Source organism: Arabidopsis lyrata (assembly GCF_000004255.2).
Source record: "Arabidopsis lyrata subsp. lyrata unplaced genomic scaffold ARALYscaffold_5, whole genome shotgun sequence".
Taxonomy (NCBI): domain Eukaryota; kingdom Viridiplantae; phylum Streptophyta; class Magnoliopsida; order Brassicales; family Brassicaceae; genus Arabidopsis; species Arabidopsis lyrata.
The window spans coordinates 6,018,532-6,041,003 of NW_003302551.1; the positions used below are offsets into that span (position 1 = coordinate 6,018,532).

Genomic DNA, 22,472 nt, shown 5'->3' on the forward strand with positions numbered 1-22,472 from the left:
TATAATCAAAAGGTTTTATTGTGTTTATGTTTTCACACAATTATAACAGTTTTTAGTTATGAACGACCGACCACAACAAATGAAAAAGCAAACACTCGTTACGTTTCAATTATTCATCAATTAAACTTTTACAGCGCCATTTATATTAATTGTTTTTCTTTTAAGGATTTGAGACTTTGGACTGATTAAAATTCCAAGCCTACAAAATGATTAAACATCAAAGGTTTCTTCTTCTTAACCTTAATAACTACAGCCACTATTTTTTTTTTTTTAACCTCGTTCTTCTTCAAAAACATCAAATCTGAAGCCGTCTAAGGTTCTTAAAACAGCGACGGCAGGTGGTAGACACTGGGAGACGGTGACGACAATGATGTTGGGTGTGCCGATAGATTTCGGTTAATTTTGGTAATGTCTAAAAAAATCTAAATAACCGATAATGAAACCAAACTTGTTTTCGGTTATTTTCGGCAGAATTTTCACAATCTTAATAACCAAAAACCGGAATTAACCGGCTCGGTTTGGTTTGGTTTGGTTAAACCGAAGTCCCAGGCCTAAGATCATGAATCAAATTGTGATGGATATGAATAGCTTATACAATATGTTATGTCTTTTGATAAGTCACAAACCATAAGACACAGTAGTAATATGTTATGCCGGATAAGTCACAAACCATAAGATATGAAATGCCTTAAAGTGTTCTTCTTCCTCTTATTCTTCTTCTTTAGAAGTCTTGTCTTGTCTTGTTCAAGTCCTCTGTTTCTTGCATTCTCGCTACAATGTTTTATCATCCATCAAAGTCAGTAAATAAAGATCATATATTATTCTATTTCGTAATTGGAGTCTCAATTGTTTCCAGAGAAAACAGACTTATTTGGGTTGAATGAAACACTTGCAATAAGGAAGAAAAAATTATTCTGAAAATTAGAAAGCTAAACTTGCCTCTGATTGCTTCTTCGAGGCCTCACTACTTGCCTCTGATTGCTTCTCCGAGGCCTCATTCCTAGGTGTGTCATCATCTTCATCTTCTTCTTCATCTTTAGTCGCCTCATTCCTAGGTGTGTGTTTGAGATGCACGAGGAAATTTTCAAAGCCATGGCCAGTAGAAAAGCATACTTCACAAGACCAACCGGGGTCCTCATCAAGGTCTCCTGAATCCACTCCACCTGTGGAATAAACAAATTAGTTGAGAAACAACAACAGCTTAATTAACTGGCTGGACTGTGAGAGAAGGAAGACAAACACCTGCCGATAGAAACCTTTCCCAGACGATTGGCGACACCTCATCCGATTGTAATTCCCGAATAACCGGAACTCGTTTCATCGCTAGCATGTCAAGATATGAAACGAAGCTCCTCTCACTAGATATGAGCATTAAATTATCCCTAGGAGGTTTACTTAGCGAACAGGTGATCTTCATTTCAACGCCAAAACAATCTGTTTCACAAACAGAAGGATTGAGACTCTATGCAAAAGGAAAATACAGCCACTTGAATCTAAAACCAATCCAGTAATTTACAAGGACATAAGGATTAACTTACGGGTTCGGACGTTACAAAGAGAGACTCCGGAGGAATAGAGCGCTTGTAGGACCTCGGTAGAGACGTCTGTTAGTATGCCAATGCCAGTGATGAAGACGTCACCAGAGTAGCCTAATTTCCTCAACGCCTGTGTTCAGGTCCCAAAAGACCTGTGTTGCAGCATTCTTCGTCGTCCCCATCAATCTAAACTTCAAACCTAAAGATTCAAAATTAGGCAAAACAAAACGCAGTTAGGTCTTTGAATCTAGAACCGATTTTATAGATATACCCGCGGCGGTTGGTTTATGTGGGCCGATACGTTTGGCCCATTGGGGAGGTACAAGGTCAAACTTGACTAATCCGATTTTTTTAATTTGTAAAATACCCGGTTTTATGTTTATTATTTTGACAAATACTTTAATTTTTTTTTCTTTTAAAACCTTTTTTAATATATAAAATATTAAATACCTTCACTAAAATTTAATACTAATTAAAAAAAATTATATTTTAAATATAAATAGCCTCTTATAGCATCTAATCAAGTTTTTTGGATACAAATAAACACCCAAAACCTAAACTTTCACAAATAACACTTTTTTTTTTTATCAACCACACATTAGTTAAAAGCCAACTCCATGATTAGTTACCCAATCTAAAGAACAAGAGTTTACAAAGACGACTTCAAAAAATAATAATCTAGAGTATCGAGATAAACGAGAAATAGCAAAGATCAAAAAGGAGGAAATAAAACACGGAGCAATCCAAACCCATCTAGTAGATTAGAGAAAGCAGACCATTCTTCAGGAGATTGCAACATCGAGACTAGCTCTGTGTAATCTATTTCAAATGCCTAACAGTCAATCCTTCTCGAATGGATATTCTTCATAGCCCCAATTAAATCTTCCATCTCCGAGTGAATGGGGAGAGACACCTATCAACCACATCTAAGGGATTGAGTCGACTGATCCAAAAAATCCCTATTAACGCTCCACTCAATCGGCTCTAATTGAGCTGCATCCCACATTAATTGCTCACTCAAAGCGAAATTTAAAATATCTAAGCAAAAATTTTATATTTATAATTTTGACAAATACTTTAATTTTTTTCTTTTAAAACTTTTTTTAATATAAAAAATATTAAATACCTTCACTAAAATTTAATAATAATAAAAAAATTATATTTTAAATATAGATCTATAACTAACTAGTATGTGTTATAAATCATATGGATGAACTCCATAACCGGCCCAATGCCCATTAGATTTTATCTCCTTCTATGTGTTTCCGTGTAAACTCATATGTATACTCTCTTATGTGTTAATAAGATTACACAGTTTATAACACGTTATCAGCACGAGTTTGCTCTAGAGAAATAAAACCACCTTCAAAAAGCTCTAACCCTAAAAATCGCTAAAACCCTAAAAACCGCACATCATCAGATCCGATCGCGGTACTGCTCATCGCGGTACTGTTCATCATCGACACTGTTCATCGTCGACACTGTTCATCGTGGTACTGTTCATCGCGGTACTGTTTGCGGTTCATTGCAGCAGCGTGAGTTACCGAGGTCTTTAGCTCCCGGTCCCAATCAATTCAGAATTCAAACAGTGGTTAAAAGGTAAACATAAATCCCTAAATATCTATAACCCTAATCGTGATTTTGATCTTATGATTATCTAAGATTTTAAAATTGATTTTGTTTATTGTTAAAGATAACCCTAAATCGCGATGATATCTCCTAAATCCTAAATTGATTTTTGCTTGATTGTGTGAAACCCTATAATCCAAAATTCGAGAGATTGAATGCTCTTTAAAGCATGAAATCGAATTGAGGTTTAGGGATTTATTCATAGAAACCCTAATCGCGATCCTATATCGCGAAAGCCAAACCGCAAGTTGCAGTTTAATTCTAAACCTAACCGAACTTATGTTCGGTCTAAACCCTAGGTTAAACCGAAAGTAAACCGAAACCTTAAATCCTAGGTTAAAGCGGTTTAATAAACCCTAAGTCACGGTTTAAGATCAAGTGTCCCATAAATAGAAAGTTCCATATAAGGAAAGTTTCCAGAAATAGAAGTTTCGTAAAATAGCAAGTTTCCCAAAATAAAAGGTTCCCTAAAATAGCAAGTTTCCCAAAATGGAAAGTTACCAAAATAGGAAACCCCTTCATAAGGAAATATTCCAAAACCCTAAAGTACATGTTTGTTTAGGATTTCTTTCTAGATGAGAAATAGAAAGTTTCCATAAATGGAAAGTTCCATATAAAGAAAGTTTCCATAAATAGAAAGTTCCATACATAAAACCGAAACCCTAGCAAAAACCCTAGTACTATAAATCGCGGATGCTAAAACCCTAAAACTTAACCGCGAAATCCTAATATCCTAATCTAGTATGATCCGATTGTTTGGTTGTTTTTTTTGTTGCATACTAGATCAATCTTCTAGGGTTGATTTCATCCATATATATATAACATGATTGTTTAGAAAACACTTGCTGAAGACAAGCATGGCTCGGTCTTAAATACCGTATGACTTGGTCTAACCGATTACATGAGTTCTCATTTAACTCGATATATTGTAGATGTCAGAAATCAACTATTATGAATACACGACACTCAATGCCTCTGGTGACAATTATTTACAATGGACTTTGGACATTGAGATTGTCCTAAAGGAAAAAAGGCTTGGTGAATCTATTGTAGAAGGAAACAATGTCACCAGAAGAGAAAGATATAAGGCGATTACTAACATACGCCATCACCTCAATGAGAGTCTCAAAATCAGTACCTCACTATTAAGAATCCTCTGGACCTCTGGACCTCAGGACAGAGTTGAAAGAAAAAAAAATCAATATAACCACCAAAGAACGGTGCTATTACCCAAAAGCCCGATCGATCGAAAGAATCTCAGATTCCAGGAATTCAAATCCATGAATGAGTATAACTCAGCACTATTTAAAATAGTGTCAATACTGAGATTCCGTGGTGTGGAAGTTACTGAGAATGACTTGCTAGAGAAAGCATTCTCGACCTTTCACACAAACAATATATTGCCTCAGCAACAATATCGTGAAAAAGGTTTTTACCACATATGCAAGTCTAAACTCTTGTTTTGCTCAACTTGCTGAGCAAAACAATGAGTTATAAATAGTGAAATGAGACCTCCTGGTCCTACCCCATTATCAGAAGCCCATTGGGCTGAAGAGCCTAAAGAGCCTAAAGAGACTAAAGAGTCTAACCACGTCCAAAGAGATAAGTATCATGGCCACAGTCATGGTAAATGGAATGGACGTGGTAGAACTGGCAATTAATCAAGGCTACGCCCCGGGTCCCTTAGCAATTATAATTTATATGATCAAGGAAACCATTCATATGGTTAAGGCCGCCGACCCGACTTTGGTCGTAATCGAGGTAGAGGTCGCGGTATACCCAAACCACAACACTCAAATAAACTTGTTTGCCACTGATGAGGAATGGGGAAACCATTGGACTAAGACGTGCATGACACCTAAGCATCTCGTTGATCTCTATCAAGAGAGTTTGAAAAGAATCTAGAAGCTCATTTATTTCATCACGATGGTGAAGAAGATTTCGACCATGAGATAGATGACTATGAGACATCGGATTGCCTAAAAGAAGCTTAATTGTTTTCGGCATCTAAGTGTTCTTGATTTGTTTTCTTGACTTGTTTTGTTTTGTCTTGATGTTTTCTATGTTCTATGACTTTAAATTGATTGATTTATGAGTTATGAGAATTCAATAAACGAAATATCTAAAGACATGGTTCATTAGCCAAATTGCGGGTATAGCTAAATTTAGTGAAGGCTAAGGGCAGACCCATATTCCCAAGGGCACGCATCATCAGATGCTACATATTAACCCAGCTCAAAGGGCCTTGTTGAGTTTCAAAGAAATGTGTTTGAATGGTTTCCACATTGAAACTAAGGGGAAGGGAACAAAGGATTCCCATATATTACTAAGAGCACCCAAGACCATGAGAAGGTCTTAGAGACTATACCCGCGTCATAGACCTTTACTATGCCAAGGTCAATATGATAACGGCTAATACAGTAAACAAAAGGGTTTACTGAGAAATTCACTAATGGCATGACCGGCTTGGCCAGCCTGGTTCTAACATGATGCGTAAAGCTGATACTAAAATCAAAAGGGCACACCCCTTAAGGACCTCACGTGTATAGCATGTACACAAGGGAAACTCATACTAAGGCCATCACCAGTCAAAGCAACTAGAAACTTGGTGTTTGCTAGATTGCTGGCTCAGACCATAAGTCTGTGAGCCCACATACTTAAGACTATATGTCTAGATAATGCTGGTAAATTATGTCCCAAGCGTTTTATGGCTACAATATGTCCATGAGGGGGAGAGTAGTATACCCCGTGACACATGTCCATACTTGAACTCACAGTAGCTACTTCGGGACACACAATATTACATGCAACAAGAGCTTATACCCATCAGGCTATTCTAGTGAGCATAGATATTCACCATCCCAACTACTCACAGGTCAGGAGCCAGATATGTCTCATCTAAAGACATTTAGGTGTGTCACCTATTTACCCATAGCACCACCACAGAGAGCAAATGATGGGACCTCAAAAGGGGATGGGAATATACGTTAAAAATGATTCTCCCACCATCATTAAGTATCTCGAGCCAAAGGACAGATACAAGGATTGTCATCTCAATGAATCCGTTTTCCCAACACTAGGTAGAGAGACTAACAAGCTGGTCAAAGAACTTACATGGAAACAAACATCTTTCACATGGCAAGATCCTCGGACTCCATCAGAGATCCAAAAGACTATATATCTGCAAAAGCTAGCTAAAACAGTTGCCAAGATTCCTATAATGACCCAAAGAAAGTAACAAAATCGTACATACCAGCTCGTAATGCACCAGTACGTATTGTGTTCACAAGGAACACAATCAAGTTGCTACAGAGGCTACAACACGTAAGAAACGTGGTAGACCCAAAAGGTTCCGAAGACAAGAACCCTCAGAAATCAAAGAAAGGTGCAAGGGAAACCGAGAAGGTTCAAGAATCCATAGACATGGCCGGCTAATAGACATAACCCTAAGGTACCAATCAATGAGGTTTGGGACGCCAAACCTCAAGGTCCTGAAAGTGTAAAGAGATCTCTATAAACTATATCATGTCTAGAATACAATGGAACCGAAAAGATGTCGACATCAATGATAATATATTTGCGCACAAGTTAGCAACTGAAATGAATGAGGATCGGGAGCCCACATCTATACTAGAGTGCACTCAAAGACCTGATTGATTAAAATGGTACAAGACCATAAAACGTGGAGCTAAGAATCATTAAGAAGAGGAATGTGTTTGGTCCAATACAAAGGACACCATTCAATGTAAAGCCAGTGGGACAAATGATTCTTTGTGATTGTGTGAAATAAACATAGTGAAAGCGTGATATATCAAACACGGCTTGTCGCACAAGGATTCACACAAAGACCAGAAATAGAGGAGATACACTCCCCTGTGGTGGATGCTAAGACATTTAAATTTTTGGTAAGTCTGGCTATATAAAAGAGAAAGACTTGATTTGCGGCTAATGGATGTAATGCCTGCATATTTATATAAGTCCATCAGTCCATGTATTTTCATAAAGAGGTTTACAAACAAAGGATTTGTAATCATAGCAGTGTATATGAATGATTTAAACCTCTGGGTAATCGACCAAACAGTTGAGTATATCTAAAGAAAGAATCTGAAATGAAAGACCTAGGCAATAATTAAGTTCTGTTTGGGATTACAACCTGAGTACGTGAATAATGGAATCCTTGTGCATCAAATGGCATACACTGAAAGAGTACTCAAGGAGATTTAATAAGGACCAGGCCCGCCCATTGACCAGGCCCAATGGTGGTGAGAAGCCTCAGATTGGATAGTGATCCATTCAGTCCAGAAATGCCATACCTCAGTGCCATAGGAGTTCTAATGAATTTGGCTAGACACCCTAGACCAAACATTTGTTTTGCCGTGAGTCTCCTGTCTAAATTTAGTTCATGATCAACCCAAAGGCACTGGAAAGGTTTAAAGGAAGGTTTGGTTAAATTTTAAAGTTTATTCTTCCTGCGTTGTTTACTTGGGTATATTCTATACTGATCTAACCAAAGAAGGTCCAGTTTGCTTTGGTTTAGTTTGATTTGCTGATGCAGGTTATTCATAAGATCAGATTATGGCATGGTCAATGAATAGGAACTACGTGTGGCTTGATCCCTTCCACGGGTACGTAGGCAGCCTTCCTTAAGGCGCAGCTACTACTACATCAAAGACCATCATATTTGAAGACAACGCAGCCTGTATTGCTCAACTCAAGGACGGCTACATTAAGAGAGACCGGACGAATCACATTTTGTCAAAGTTCTTCTTCACACACGAGTTACAGAAAGCCGGTGAAGTACAAGTTCAATAGGTCCGGTCCAGTAACAACTCAGCCGATCTATTCACCAAGTCTTTGCCAACATCAACACTTAAGAAACTCATACATCAGATTGGGATGCGAAGACTTAAGGAGCTTCAGTGATGTATGATATATCTATAATTTGCATGATTTAAGCATTCATTCTTCATCACTTTGTCATTGTTTCAATCACATTTCATCTCATTAGTAGTCGTTTTAGTGTGTTTTGCATATTTAGGACGTTTTTGCATTAGGATTGCATGTGCATCGCATATTTGGTTGTTTTCAGGTACTTTGGATGCTTTTGGAGTTCAAACAGAGGAGAAACAGAACATAAATTCAGAACGCTCAATCACTCCCTCAGCAAAGCACTCGATCGCAACCCCAAAAACTGTTATGAAGGGCAAAACCACTCGATCACAACCCCGGAGCAATTTCAGAAGAAACCACTCGATCGCAAGATCGAGCAGAAGCTGTCATGAAGGACATATCACTCGATCACAACCCCGGAGAAGCCAGCAGCTTAGTTTCACTCGATCGCAAGCCCCGAGGGATCACCCGCTCTACACCACTCGATCACCACCTTGTCATCAGAAGCCCATCTACTCATTCCTCACTCAACCAGACAAGCTGAGCATACGAAAGAGAAGAGAAGCTGAAGAAACCACTCGATCACCACCTCACATCATCTACTCGATCGCACCACTCGATCGCAAGGTCGCTGGACCATTCTATCTCGTCTTCACTACAGACCACTCGATCGCAAGACGGAGTTCCCGAAGCCCAGTTTGATCAGTTTCACTCGATCACATGGAAGCCCATTTCAGCCCATCAGATGCTTGATCGCAAAGTCTCGTTGTGAAGACCACTATCCCGAACTTTCCTTATTTAACTTTTTTTTTTTCGCTTATATAAGCAGCCTCTAAGGGTTTTCCCTGGGGCATCCAGTCTTTATTTTCAGTTTTTACCTAGGGGATAATGAGGAAATAACCTTGTAAGCATGTTGATTTACTGAATAAACTCAATGCCCTCGTTACTAGTTGTCTGATGCATTTGAATGACTTTGAAGTAAAACCGCACAATGTTCTATAGAAACCACTCGATAGCATGTCATGAAACCTTTCCCTGTCAATTTGAACTTGAATCTGACTTATAATTATCATGTTTGCATCGGTTTTGAACTCGTGGATAGAATACATACTTGGATTTTCTTTCACTTATTCACCACTCTTGTTAATCCAAGTAGATGCTTCTGTTATTGGAGTAGTTTCCCCACCCTTAACCAACCCTTCTTTCAAGCCATGTTATTTGTGAGAGCATGTGAGACCTATTTCAGGATTGAGCTTGGTAGAACGTGTTAGGTTTGAGCCGACAAGAGTAGTATCTCATGTAGTTCCAATCCGCGTTTTCGGACTTGGTAGGACTAGGTGGGAACTTATTTGGGATTGAGATTGAGTGTGAAAAGAAAAAGAAAAAAAAAAAAAAACGGGTTAAAGTCTTTAGGAGAAGGAAGCTGAAAATCATACTCAGGTCTAGTGAATGTTTGGGAAGTAAAGAATTGTTAAGTTATGCTCTAAAAAAAAAAAGATGGCAACAAAAACAGAAAAGATTATAAGAGCCATAAGAGTTTAAGAAAAAACAATTCACTAGACTAGACTCATAGAGTATAAGAAAGTTTCTCCTTAAGAACAAGAGCCAAAGAAAAGAAAAGACAGATTGATCCAAGAAAAATATCGAAATATGCCTTTAGTGCAAAAGGGTAGACTTAGGATCATCAATGGGTTTAGAAATAGGACCATCTACTTGTTATTCACAGTTTATGTCATTGGGTAGATGGGATGCTATTCTTGTATGCATAGGTTGGCACTTACCTTTAGCATTCTTCTAAAGCTCAGTTTATTCTTATTGAGAGTCCCCTGTTATTAAAATCTGAACCACCTTAAAGGGACCATCTTTGTCTCATAACCTGTCCTTAGCCAAACGAGTTCACTAACGTTGCACAGCTTGATTCATGATTTTGAACTTAATGAATGTTAAAGGGATTGGTTGATTTTGACGCATTATGCAATTGAGTGTGAGTTGGATCTTGACAGAGCATGACTAAAGTTTTTAAGTAGAAGTCGTTCACCTCGCATCTTAGAACTATTAACTTGGACATTGAGCTTAATTACTTCATCACGTGTTTTGGTTCTGAGTCCCCAACTTCAAACCTCTCCTCCCGCTTATGTTTTCTTGTTTGCTTGAGGGCAAGCAAAGACTAAGTTTGGGGGAGTTGATATGTCTATAATTTGCATGATTTAAGCATTCATTCTTCATCACTTTGTCATTGTTTCAATCACATTTCATCTCATTAGTAGTCGTTTTAGTGTGTTTTGCATATTTAGGACGTTTTTGCATTAGGATTGCATGTGCATCGCATATTTGGTTGTTTTCAGGTACTTTGGATGCTTTTGGAGTTCAAACAGAGGAGAAACAGAACAGAAATTCAGAACGCTCAATCACTCCCTCGGCAAAGCACTCGATCGCAACCCCAGAAACTGTTATGAAGGGCAAAACCACTCGATCACAACCCCGGAGCAATTTCAGAAGAAACCACTCGATCGCAAGATCGAGCAGAAGCTGTCATGAAGGACATATCACTCGATCACAACCCCGGAGAAGCCAGCAGCTTAGTTTCACTCGATCGCAAGCCCGGAGGGATCACCCACTCTACACCACTCGATCACCACCTTGTCATCAGAAGCCCATCTACTCATTCCTCACTCAACCAGACAAGCTGAGCATACGGAAGAGAAGAGAAGCTGAAGAAACCACTCGATCACCACCTCACATCATCTACTCGATCGCACCACTCGATCGCAAGGTCGCTGGACCATTCCATCTCGTCTTCACTACAGACCACTCGATCGCAAGACGGAGTTCCCGAAGCCCAGTTTGATCAGTTTCACTCGATCACAGGGAAGCCCATTTCAGCCCATCAGATGCTTGATCGCAAAGTCTCGTTGTGAAGACCACTATCCCGAACTTTCCTTATTTAACTTTTTTTTTTTCGCTTATATAAGCAGCCTCTAAGGGTTTTCCCTGGGGTATCCAGTCTTTATTTTCAGTTTTTACCTAGACTCGTTTTGGTAGCCGCAGTGTGTTCTTCCTGCGACTTTGTATTTGCTTTCAAGTATTTTATAATTCAGTTTTTGTTTCAGTCTTTATCATTTCTTGTTATCATGTTTTCAATCGTTTCATTGCTATTGTTTTTGATTATGTCTGAGTAGTGAATTGTATTTTTGAGGATGGGATAGAGTAGTTGTGGTTGTCTTAGTCGATTTAGATGGTTGAGTTTAGATTGTTTGAATCCCTTCTGGATTAGTTGCGCTTAGTGCTTGTTCCTTTCTGATCAACTGGAAAATGAATCCAGACATTCCCGCACCCAAAAGGTGTTTGATGGAATGTCTGATCCACTAATTCCAGAGATACTCGTCTCTATCCCAAGGTATTGGCCGTTTAGAGCGGGTATTGGCTTTAACAAGTTGATTCGATATTGCCTGCTTAGTTAGAGATCGCTAATGGTGATTAGGTCTGTGTCTAGCTCTGCTTGAGAATTTCTATCACGGTGGTGAATTGATTTGCTTTTGAACTTGTTGTCAAGGGATAGCTTCTGTGAAGTTTTGTCAACCGTCTAAATAGATTAAGGAGACCACGCTATTCGATTACCCTGTCCTTAGGAATCTCTTATCCATTTGATTGCCTGCTATCTTACCTGCTTTGTTATTCAACTGCCTGCTATTGCTAGTTTGCATTTCAGTTTCATTTCATTTCTGTTATTTCGCATTAGGATTGCTAGAAAACAACAACTCTCTGCTTGGCTTGACTTAGCAAATTCTGATCACATCTCATCTGTTTGCATCACACTAGATTGGATTGACACCCTAAAATACTACAACGACACGATAGTGTTTTAGGCTGATATTGTAGATGACCAAGACCAACCCAACAACATTGGTGCTGGTGACTTCCCACACAATCACAACCAGCGTCATGGAATTGTTCCTCCACCAGTCCAGAACAACAACTTTGAGATCAAGAGCGGTCTCATTGCAATGGTTCAGGGGAACAAGTTTCACGGTTTGCCAATGGAGGATCCGCTTGATCATCTTGACGAGTTTGAAAGGCTCTGTGGCCTTACTAAAATCAATGGAGTAAGTGAAGATGGTTTCAAGCTTCGCTTGTTTCCATTCTCACTTGGAGACAAAGCCCATCTGTGGGAAAAGACGCTACCCCGGGGTTCAATCACGACCTGGGATGACTGCAAAAAAGCCTTCTTAGCTAAATTCTTCTCCAACTCAAGAACTGCAAGGCTTAGGAATGAAATCTCCGGTTTCACCCAAAATCAGTCTGAATCCATTTGTGAGGCCTGGGAGAGATTCAAAGGCTACACTATACAGTGTCCACACCATGGTTTAAAGAAGGCTTCTCTACTAAGCACACTCTACAGGGGAGTTTTGCCCAAGATCAGAATGTTGCTGGACACTGCTTCTAATGGGAATTTCTTGAATAAGGATGTTGAAGAAGGCTGGGAATTAATTGAGAACTTAGCTCAATCCGATGGTAATTATAACGAGGATTTTGATCGCTCCAACAGAGGTATTGGAGATTCGGATGCAAAGCATAGTAAAGAGATGAAAGCTCTTAATGAGAAACTGGATAAGTTTCTCCTTAGCCAGCAGAAGCATGTGCACTTTCTACTTGATGACGAGCAGTATCAAGTTCAAGATGGGGAGGGGAACCAGTTAGAAGAGGTCAGCTACATCAACAATCAAGGTGGCTACAAAGGGTATAACAACTTCAAGACTAACAACCCCAACCTTTCTTACCGTAGCACCAACGTTGCCAATCCACATGATCAAGTGTACCCTCCACAACAACAGCAGGGTCAGAATAAACCTTTTGTTCCCTACAACCAAGGTTTTGCTCCCAAGCAACAATTTCAGGGGAACCACCAGCAGCAACCACCACCTGGGTTTGCACCTCAGCAACACCAAGGTTCTGCTGCTCCTGACTCTGACATGAAGCAAATGCTACAACAGCTTCTCCAAGGACAAGCATCTGGCTCCATGGAGATTGCTAAGAAGATATCTGAATTACACAATAAGCTGGACTGTAGCTACAATGACTTAAATGTCAAAGTGGAGGCACTGAATTCCAAAGTCCGATACTTGGAAGGACAATCTGCATCCACTTCTGCTCCAAAACCTCTAGGTCAACTTCCAGGCAAAGCAATTCAGAATCAAAAAGACTATGCTCAAGCTCATGCTATCACCTTGCGCAGTGGTAAAGAACTTCCAACCAGAGAGAGACCTAAGCCAGCCACTGAGGACAGTGCCGACCAAGCTGGGGAGGATTTCAATCTCAATGAAGATCAAGCTGACAAGCCAACAGAAGTACTCGACCCTCCACTCGACCATGTTACTCGATCACCAATTCCAGTAACATCACCTGCTGTTCTAAAACCAGTTGCTGCTAAGAACAAGGAGAAGGTTTTTGTTCCTCCTCCTTACAAACCCCCACTTCCATTCCCTGGACGACACAAGAAAGCATTGGCAGAAAAGTATAGAGCTATGTTTGCCAAGAACATCACATAAGTTGAATTAAGAATACCTTTTGTTAATGCTCTCGCGCTTATTCCGGATTCCCACAAGTTTCTGAAAGACCTGATCATGGAAAGAATTCAAGAAGTGCAAGGAATGGTAGTATTGAGTCATGAATGCAGTGCTATTATACAAAAGAAGATCATTCCAAAGAAGCTTGGTGATCCTGGCTCATTCACTCTACCGTGTTCATTAGGTCCTTTATCATTCAACAGATGCCTCTGCGATCTAGGCGCATCAGTGAGCCTCATGCCTCTCTCAGTTGCGAAAAGACTTGGTTTCAGCAAATACAAAGCTTGCAATATCTCTCTGATCCTAGAAGACAGATCCATCAGAATACCTCATGGCCTGCTTGAAGACTTACCAATCAAGATCGGAGTCGTAGAGATACCTACTGATTTTGTAGTGCTTGAAATGGATGAAGAACCAAAGGACCCTCTGATTCTGGGAAGACCTTTCTTGGCGACTGCTGGAGCTATCATTGATGTCAAGAAGGGAAAGATCGATCTGAACCTTGGTAAAGACCTTAAAATGACCTTTGATATAAAGGATGCAATGAAGAAGCCAACTATAGAAGGGCAACTCTTTTGGATTGAAGAAATGGATCAGTTAGCTGATGAGTTACTAGAGGAACTAGCAGAAGAAGATCACCTTAAGAGTGCTTTGACCAAGAATGGTGAAGAAGGGTTTCTGCATTTAGAAACTTTGGGTTACCAGAAGCTGTTGGACTCACACAAAGCAGTAGAAGAGTCAGAATCCTTTGAGGAATTGAATGGGTCAGCAACAGAGGTAATGGCAGTGAATGACGAGGACTCAACTCAGGCTCAACCTGCTCATTCGAGGACTTACTCGACTGAACACTCGACCACTACAGTTGACATCCCTGCGGAGATGATCATTCCAACATCAGACGACTGGTCTGAACTCAAGGCACCAAAAGTTGAACTTAAGCCGCTTCCCAAAGGACTCAGGTATGCATTTCTAGGTAACAACTCTACATATCCTGTCATTGTGAATGATGCATTAACTGATGAACAAGTGCATCTTCTGTTAACTGAACTGAAAAAGTATAGAAGAGCCATTGGTTATTCACTTGATGATATAAAGGGCATTTCACCTAGTTTATGCACACATCGCATTCATCTTGAAAATGAATCTTATTCGAGCATTGAACCCCAAAGAAGGTTGAATCCTAATTTAAAAGAAGTCGTAAAGAAGGAGATACTTAAACTATTGGAAGCAGGTGTAATTTACCCTATTTCCGATAGCACTTGGGTATCTCCAGTTCATTGTGTTCCAAAGAAGGGAGGTATGACTGTTGTAAAAAATGATAAAGATGAGCTCATACCCACTAGAACTATAACTGGACATAGAATGTGCATTGATTATAGGAAGTTGAATTCTGCATCTAGGAAAGATCATTTTCCACTTCCATTCATTGATCAAATGTTAGAAAGGTTAGCTAATCACCCATACTACTGCTTTCTTGATGGTTATAGTGGTTTCTTTCAAATACCAATTCACCCTAATGATCAAGAGAAAACTACATTCGCATGTCCATATGGAACCTTTGCATATAAAAGAATGCCTTTTGGTCTCTGTAATGCACCAGCTACATTTCAGCGGTGCATGACTTCTATCTTCTCGGATTTAATTGAGGAGATGGTTGAGGTGTTCATGGATGACTTTTCCGTGTATGGCTCCTCCTTCTCCTCTTGTTTGTCAAACTTGTGCAGAGTACTTTCTAGGTGTGAAGAGACGAACTTGGTACTCAACTGGGAAAAATGCCATTTCATGGTCAAAGAAGGCATTGTATTGGGGCACAAGATTTCAGAAAAGGGTATAGAGGTTGACAGAGCAAAGATTGAGGTTATGGTGCAACTGCAACCACCAAAGAGTGTCAAGGACGTGAGAAGTTTTCTGGGACATGCTGGGTTTTATAGAAGGTTTATCAAGGATTTCTCTAAGCTGGCAAGACCAATGACAAGGCTGCTGTGTAAGGAAACAGAGTTTGATTTTGATGAGTAATGCCTGAAAGCTTTTCAACTCATCAAGGAAGCTCTGATTTCAGCTCCAATAGTCCAAGCTCCAAACTGGGACTATCCATTCGAAATCATGTGTGACGCCTCAGATTACGCTGTAGGAGCAGTCTTGGGACAAAAGATTGACAAGAAGCTCCATGTCATCTATTACGCAAGTAGAACAATGGATGATGCTCAGGTGAAGTATGCCACAACAGAGAAGGAGTTATTGGCAGTTGTTTTTGCGTTTGAAAAGTTCAGAAGCTACTTGGTGGGTTCTAAAGTCATAGTCTACACAGATCATGCAGCCTTGAGACACATTTATGCAAAGAAGGACACCAAGCCAAGACTATTGAGATGGATACTACTTCTGCAAGAGTTTGACATGGAAATAGTAGACAAGAAGGGTATAGAGAACGGTGTAGCTGATCACTTATCAAGGATGAGGATCGATGATGAAGTCCCTATTGATGATTCGATGCCAGAGGAGCAACTCATGGTTACAGAATTCTTTGGAAAGAATTACAGTGGGAATGAGTTTCACCAACTGAATGTTGTTGAAGGAAGATCTCCATGGTATGCTGATCATGTCAATTACTTGGCATGCGGAGTAGAGCCTCCCAACCTGACCAGTTATGAAAAGAAGAAGTTTTTCAGAGATATTAACCACTACTACTGGGATGAGCCATATCTTTACACTCTCTGTAAAGACAAAATCTACAGAAGATGTATCTCAGAGGAGGAAGTGGAAGGCATCTTGCTTCACTGCCATGGTTCAACATGAAAGTGCAGATCTTGCTGGAACAAGAAACGGTCTGTTGGAACAAGTTTGGGATTGCTTGGTTGGTGCTGACGTGGCTCGTGGAGTTGAAGATAAATATCAGAATGATATTTAGAGAGATCAAATCAGAAGAAACGTGCAATTGAAGATATTCTTGGAGAAGAATATTATTGAAGATTTGTTTCTTTTATTTAGAAGAGGATATTTTCTTTTTGTATCGGGATAAAATCTAGGGTGACATATCTCATAGGTATATGGGTATATATACTAGGGAGATGTGTGCTGCTAGGGCTAGCCGAAAAGAGAAAGAGAAAAATGAATTGCTCTGTTTCGGTGCTTTTGTAGGCAAGTCGAGCTGCTTGCTGGAACACGGGTTTAGTTGTTCTAATACTAGGTGTAACTAGATATTGTTTGGTGTCGAACTAAGAGGTTCTTAGTGTCGTGTAATTCCAGTTAGGCAAGGTCTTGTTGTAAAGATTGTCTAAGTGAATCTAGTTATTGTTTTGAGGACGTAGGCACGTTGCCGAACCTCGTTAATTCTCGTGTGCCTTATCTATCTCTGCTTTTTCAATTGGTATCAGAGCGGGCATCTGTAAAGAGTCTGACTCCACAAATGGGTGAGGATCCTGAGGAAAGAGATGGATGATATATTTCGAGAATGGTTGGCAGTTAAAAGTCTTGCGTTAGATGCTGAAAACTATGGATATTGGAAGGTGAATATGAAGGCAATCATACAAGGTATTGATGAGGATGCTTGGACGGCTGTGGAAGATGGCTATGAAGTCCCAAAAATTGAAGAAAGAGACGGTTCTATTGTCACTAAACCAAAGGCTAAATGGACAAAGAATGAGAAGACTATGTCAAGGTATAATGCAAAAGCTTTATCTACTATTTTTACCTCGGTTAACAAGAATCAATTCAAGTTGATTCAAGGGTGTGAATCAGCCAAAGAAGCGTGGGATAAGCTAGAAAAAGTTTTTGAAGGAACAAAAAGTGTGAAGATATCAAGAATTGACAGGCTAGCTTCTCAATTTGAGAATCTACGAATGGATGAGCACGAAAATATTACAGATTTTAGTGCTAAGTTGTGTGCGATTGCTAATGAAGCACATGTGATTGGGAAGACGTACAAAGACAAGAAGCTTGTCAAGAAGTTGCTGCGATGTTTGCCTAAGAGATTCGAGGCACAAAAGGCTGCTATGGAAACTGCTTTTAACACGGATGAGACCCCATTTGATGAAATAGTTGGGAGACTACAAGCGTATGAGATGGACCAACAGGATGTCATTTCAAATAGTGTCAATAGACCAACTCTATATGAGAATGATGACAAGTTGAGAATACGAAATTTAGAAGAATCTATGAGCTCACTTGTGAAGATGTTTGGGAAACTTCTTAAAGACGTTGGAAAAAGGGGTAAGAACTCTTTGGAAAATGATCATGGCACATACAAAAATGTGGGAGAAGGAAGACGTGGTATACAGTGCCATGAATGTAGAGGATTTGGACACATCAAGTCTGCATGTCCGAGTATCAAGAAGAAGAAAAAGATTCGTTGCTTAGGATGTAACGGTTATGGACATACAAAATCTGAGTGTGTCGACAGTGTGAAGATAAAAAGAAATATCTATGAAGACTCTAGTGAGAGTGAAACAGATGATGAAGAGGAGTTAGCCAACTTCGTGGCATTACCTTCATTCGTGGAGCACAAAGAAGGAAGCGAAATATCTGATTCTATATCAACTGCTGAAACAAGTAGCGAATACTCCAACACAAGCAGCGATTTAGAAAGCGATCAAGAGGTGGATCTTCAAGCTGAATTCAAAAGTCTTTATGAGAGTTGGGTTAAGAAAAATAAAGACTACATGGTACTAATCGATGAGAAGATGTTGATGGAAAGTAAGATGAAGAATATCGAGAAAGAGCTAACTCTTGAGAAAGAAGAATCAGAGAAATTGAAAATCAAGCTTGCTGAAAATCAAAAGTGTTCTTGTGCTTTGAAGAATGAAGATCATGAAGTTGTTCATATGCTAAACGTGAAGGAGGAACTTGCAGCAGAAAAAGAAAAATCCAAACGGTTGGAGGATGAACTCATGCAGAATGAAAAGTACTTGAGGATGTTGAATAATGGAACAAAGAACCTAGATCAAATACTAAGCATGGGAATAACAGAGAAAACAAGATTTGGTCTTGGTTATCAAGGAGGTACATCTGATTCAAAGACTATTTTTGTTCAAGAGAATCTGTCGAAATCTGCTGGAACAAGGGAAAACCTGTTGGAGACGACCGCAAAAAGTCTCATCATAACTCCAATGGATGAGCATAATGTACAAGTCAAAAGTACCAGTCCATGTATTTCTGATGAGAAGAAGATGAGTTATGTTCGTGGATGCAACAAAAGTTCATCAAATTTAAGAACATGTGTTGTTAGCTGGAACAAGCTGAATTTTGTTGGAACTGAAACCCAGAAGAGTCACCAAAAAGTGTTTTGTACTTCAGGATGCTTTTATTGTGGAAAGAAAGGGCATATCAAGGCCTACTGCTATAAGTTCCTTGACAAGATTAGATGTGCATTAAAGCAAAAGAAGTTTGTTCAAGATTCAAGGAGATTTCAAAAGGTTTGGATTAAGAAGATGGATTTGTATGGTGATGTGTCTCATAAGTCATCAACCAATACTCCAAGGAAGATGATGTGCTGCACATGTAGGTGTTTGAAGCACATGTCAAATGATCAAGCAAAGTTTGCGAAGAAAAAGTTCAGATTTAGAAATGAGAGTTATTGGAGAGATCCAAGTGGAAGACGATTCTGATCGAGGAGAATATTCCAGCAAGTATTTTTTTAACAAAGTTTTATCACTCAAGCAGGGGGAGAATGTAGAAGATCCATGGAGAGTAGAAGATCCATGGAGAGTTAATTATCACAGTGATATATGATTAAGGGGGAGTTTGTATATCATGATGTCTTGCTGGGGATGCGTGATAATTATGGTGAGCTTGAGTTGTAAAACTCAGTTAAAAAGGGGGAGAATGAAAGTGCAGATCTTGCTGGAACAAGAAACGGTCTGTTGGAACAAGTTTGGGATTGCTTGGTTGGTGCTGACGTGGCTCGTGGAGTTGAAGATAAATATCAGAAAGATATTTAGAGAGATCAAATCAGAAGAAACGTGCAATTGAAGATATTCTTGGAGAAGAATATTATTGAAGATTTGTTTCTTTTATTTAGAAGAGGATATTTTCCTTTTGTATCGGAATAAAATCTAGGGTGACATATCTCATAGGTATATGGGTATATATACTAGGGAGATGTGTGCTGCTAGGGCTAGCCGAAAAGAGAGAGAGAAAAATGAATTGCTCTGTTTCGGTGCTTTTGTAGGCAAGTCGAGCTGCTTGCTGGAACACGGGTTTAGTTGTTCTAATACTGGGTGTAACTAGATATTGTTTGGTGTCGAACTAAGAGGTTCTTAGTGTCGTGTAATTCCAGTTAGGCAAGGTCTTGTTGTAAAGATTGTCTAAGTGAATCTAGTTATTGTTTTGAGGACGTAGGCACGTTGCCGAACCTCGTTAATTCTCGTGTGCCTTATCTATCTCTGCTTTTTCACAACATATGGTGGTCACTTTGCGACTTTTAAGACAGTATCTAAGGTACTGCAAGCAGGCTTCTGGTGGCCAACCATGTTCAAAGACGCCCAGCAGTTCATATCAAGATGTGACTCATGCCAAAGGAAGGGAAACATCAGCAGAAGAAATGAAATGCCACAAAATCCTATACTAGAGGTAGAAATCTTTGACGTCTGGGAATCGACTTTATGGGGCCGTTCCCTTCTTCCTATGGGAACAAATACATCTTGGTAGCAGTAGACTACGTGTCCAAGTGGGTTGAGGCCATTGCAAGTCCGACAAATGACTCAAGGGTGGTTCTGAAGATGTTTAAAACCATAATTTTCCCTAGATTTGGTATACCAAGGGTCGTCATCAGTGATGGAGGTACACACTTCATCAACAAAGTCTTTGAGAACTTATTGAAGAAACACGGAGTGAAGCATAAGGTAGCCACTCCTTATCATCCACAGACAAGTGGTCAGGTTGAAATCTCCAACAGGGAGATAAAAGCAATTCTAGAGAAGACCGTTGGAACAACAAGGAAAGACTGGTCTGCAAAGCTCGATGACGCACTGTGGGCTTACAGGACGGCCTTCAAGACCCCTATTGGTACAACCCCCTTCAACCTTCTTTATGGAAAATCCTGTCACCTACCTGTTGAGCTCGAGTACAAGGCTATGTGGGCTGTGAAGCTTCTGAATTACGACATCAGAACTGCTGGAGAGAAGAGGTTGATCCAGCTGAATGATCTCAATGAAGTTAGGATGGAAGCTTATGAGAGCTCAAAAATTTACAAAGAAAGGACTAAGCTTTTCCATGATAAGAAGATCATCACCAAGGATTTCCATGTTGGTGATCAGGTGCTGCTATTCAACTCTCGCCTAAAACTCTTTCCATGAAAGCTAAAGTCTAGATGGTCTGGTCCCTACTGTGTTACTGAAGTCCGCCCTTATGGAGCAGTCACTCTAGCTGGTAAGAGTGGAGATTTCACAGTGAATGGCCAAAGACTCAAGAAATACTTAGCAGATCAAATCCTTCCAGAGGTGACCTCGGTTCATTTCCAGGACCCTCTTGATGTTTAAGGGAGTAAGGAAGTCAAGCTAATGACTTAAAACAAGCTCACTTGGGAGGAAGTCATGATTATCCTTGTATATACTTTTTATTTTCTAGGTATTTTTGATGTGTTTTGGTTGTGTCTTTGGTTCTCAGGGAATAAATAGCATCTGGAGTAATAAACAAGTGTGCGATTGAGTGTTGAAATAAAATCACAAGAAAGTAAGAGTCTCGCTGAATCACACCAGAAGCTCAGTCTAGTTCAAAAATGGTGCAAGTTTCAGGACAAAATCATCAAAAAGTGCATCAAGGCCCTCAGCTGCACATCATCGACTACTGCCGTCGCAAGAGACAACCTGCCCGAAGACATGCCGTCCAGGCGCCATGACATAGCCCCGCCAAGGCAATCCGCCTATCAACAGAGAGAACGCGCCGCTCCGCAAGAACCCACAAGGCACTCGTCTCACGAGACCAGAGAACACAAGAGGAGGAAGAATGCGAAGATAGTTCGTTCATCAAGCAAAGGGCGAGTAATGTCAAGGAGGAGATCGCATGATCGCCGAGCTCAACAACCTGCTGGGGTTGCAATTGAGCACGATGATGAGGAGATGGCGGAAGCGCAGCTAGGACCTGTCATGCCTACGGATTACACTCAAGCGGAGATGGATGACTACATCTCCAGGCAATTTTCCTGAGGTAACACACCAAAACACAATTGTAAATACCGTTTTTGTTTTTGTTTCTTGTGTTTATCTTGAATTCTTTCACAAATTTTTATTACACAAGGGACTGTGTAATTTAAGTTTGGGGGAGGGTTCAAGACGTATTTGACTTGTTTTTTGTGAATATCATTTGAGTCTGCATATCATCTAAAACATAGAAAAAACAAAAAAATTTGAAAATTTCTGAAAATGTATTCCACAAAAACAGAGTGCTCATGTAGCTGCATTGCATTTAGGATCGAGTCTAGAATGTTTCATTTAGGATTGTTGCATATGCATAGGGGATAATGAGGAAATAACCTTGTAAGCATGTTGATTTACTGAATAAACTCAATGCCCTCGTTACTAGTTGTCTGATGCATTTGAATGACTTTGAAGTAAAACCGCACAATGTTCTATAGAAACCACTCGATAGCATGTCATGAAACCTTTCCCTGTCAATTTGAACTTGAATCTGACTTATAATTATCATGTTTGCATCGGTTTTGAACTCGTGGATAGAATACATACTTGGATTTTCTTTCACTTATTCACCACTCTTGTTAATCCAAGTAGATGCTTCTGTTATTGGAGTAGTTTCCCCACCCTTAACCAACCCTTCTTTCAAGCCATGTTATTTGTGAGAGCATGTGAGGCCTATTTCAGGATTGAGCTTGGTAGAACGTGTTAGGTTTGAGCCGACAAGAGTA

The 22,472-nt window shown here is 39.8% G+C and overlaps 1 protein-coding gene across 1 annotated transcript; it reads right to left on the bottom strand.

Annotated features, from left to right (window-relative positions):
- Nucleotides 1-245: 245 nt before the first annotated feature.
- Nucleotides 246-1,764, bottom strand: LOC9311591. Its single transcript, XM_002877151.2, has 3 exons — nucleotides 1,539-1,764; nucleotides 1,243-1,434; nucleotides 246-1,163 (listed from the first exon to the last, which is right to left on the bottom strand). The coding sequence occupies exons 2-3, from the start codon at nucleotides 1,415-1,417 to the stop codon at nucleotides 922-924; spliced, it is 417 nt and encodes a 138-aa protein (XP_002877197.1). The 5' UTR covers nucleotides 1,418-1,434; nucleotides 1,539-1,764; the 3' UTR covers nucleotides 246-921.
- Nucleotides 1,765-22,472: the final 20,708 nt, after the last annotated feature.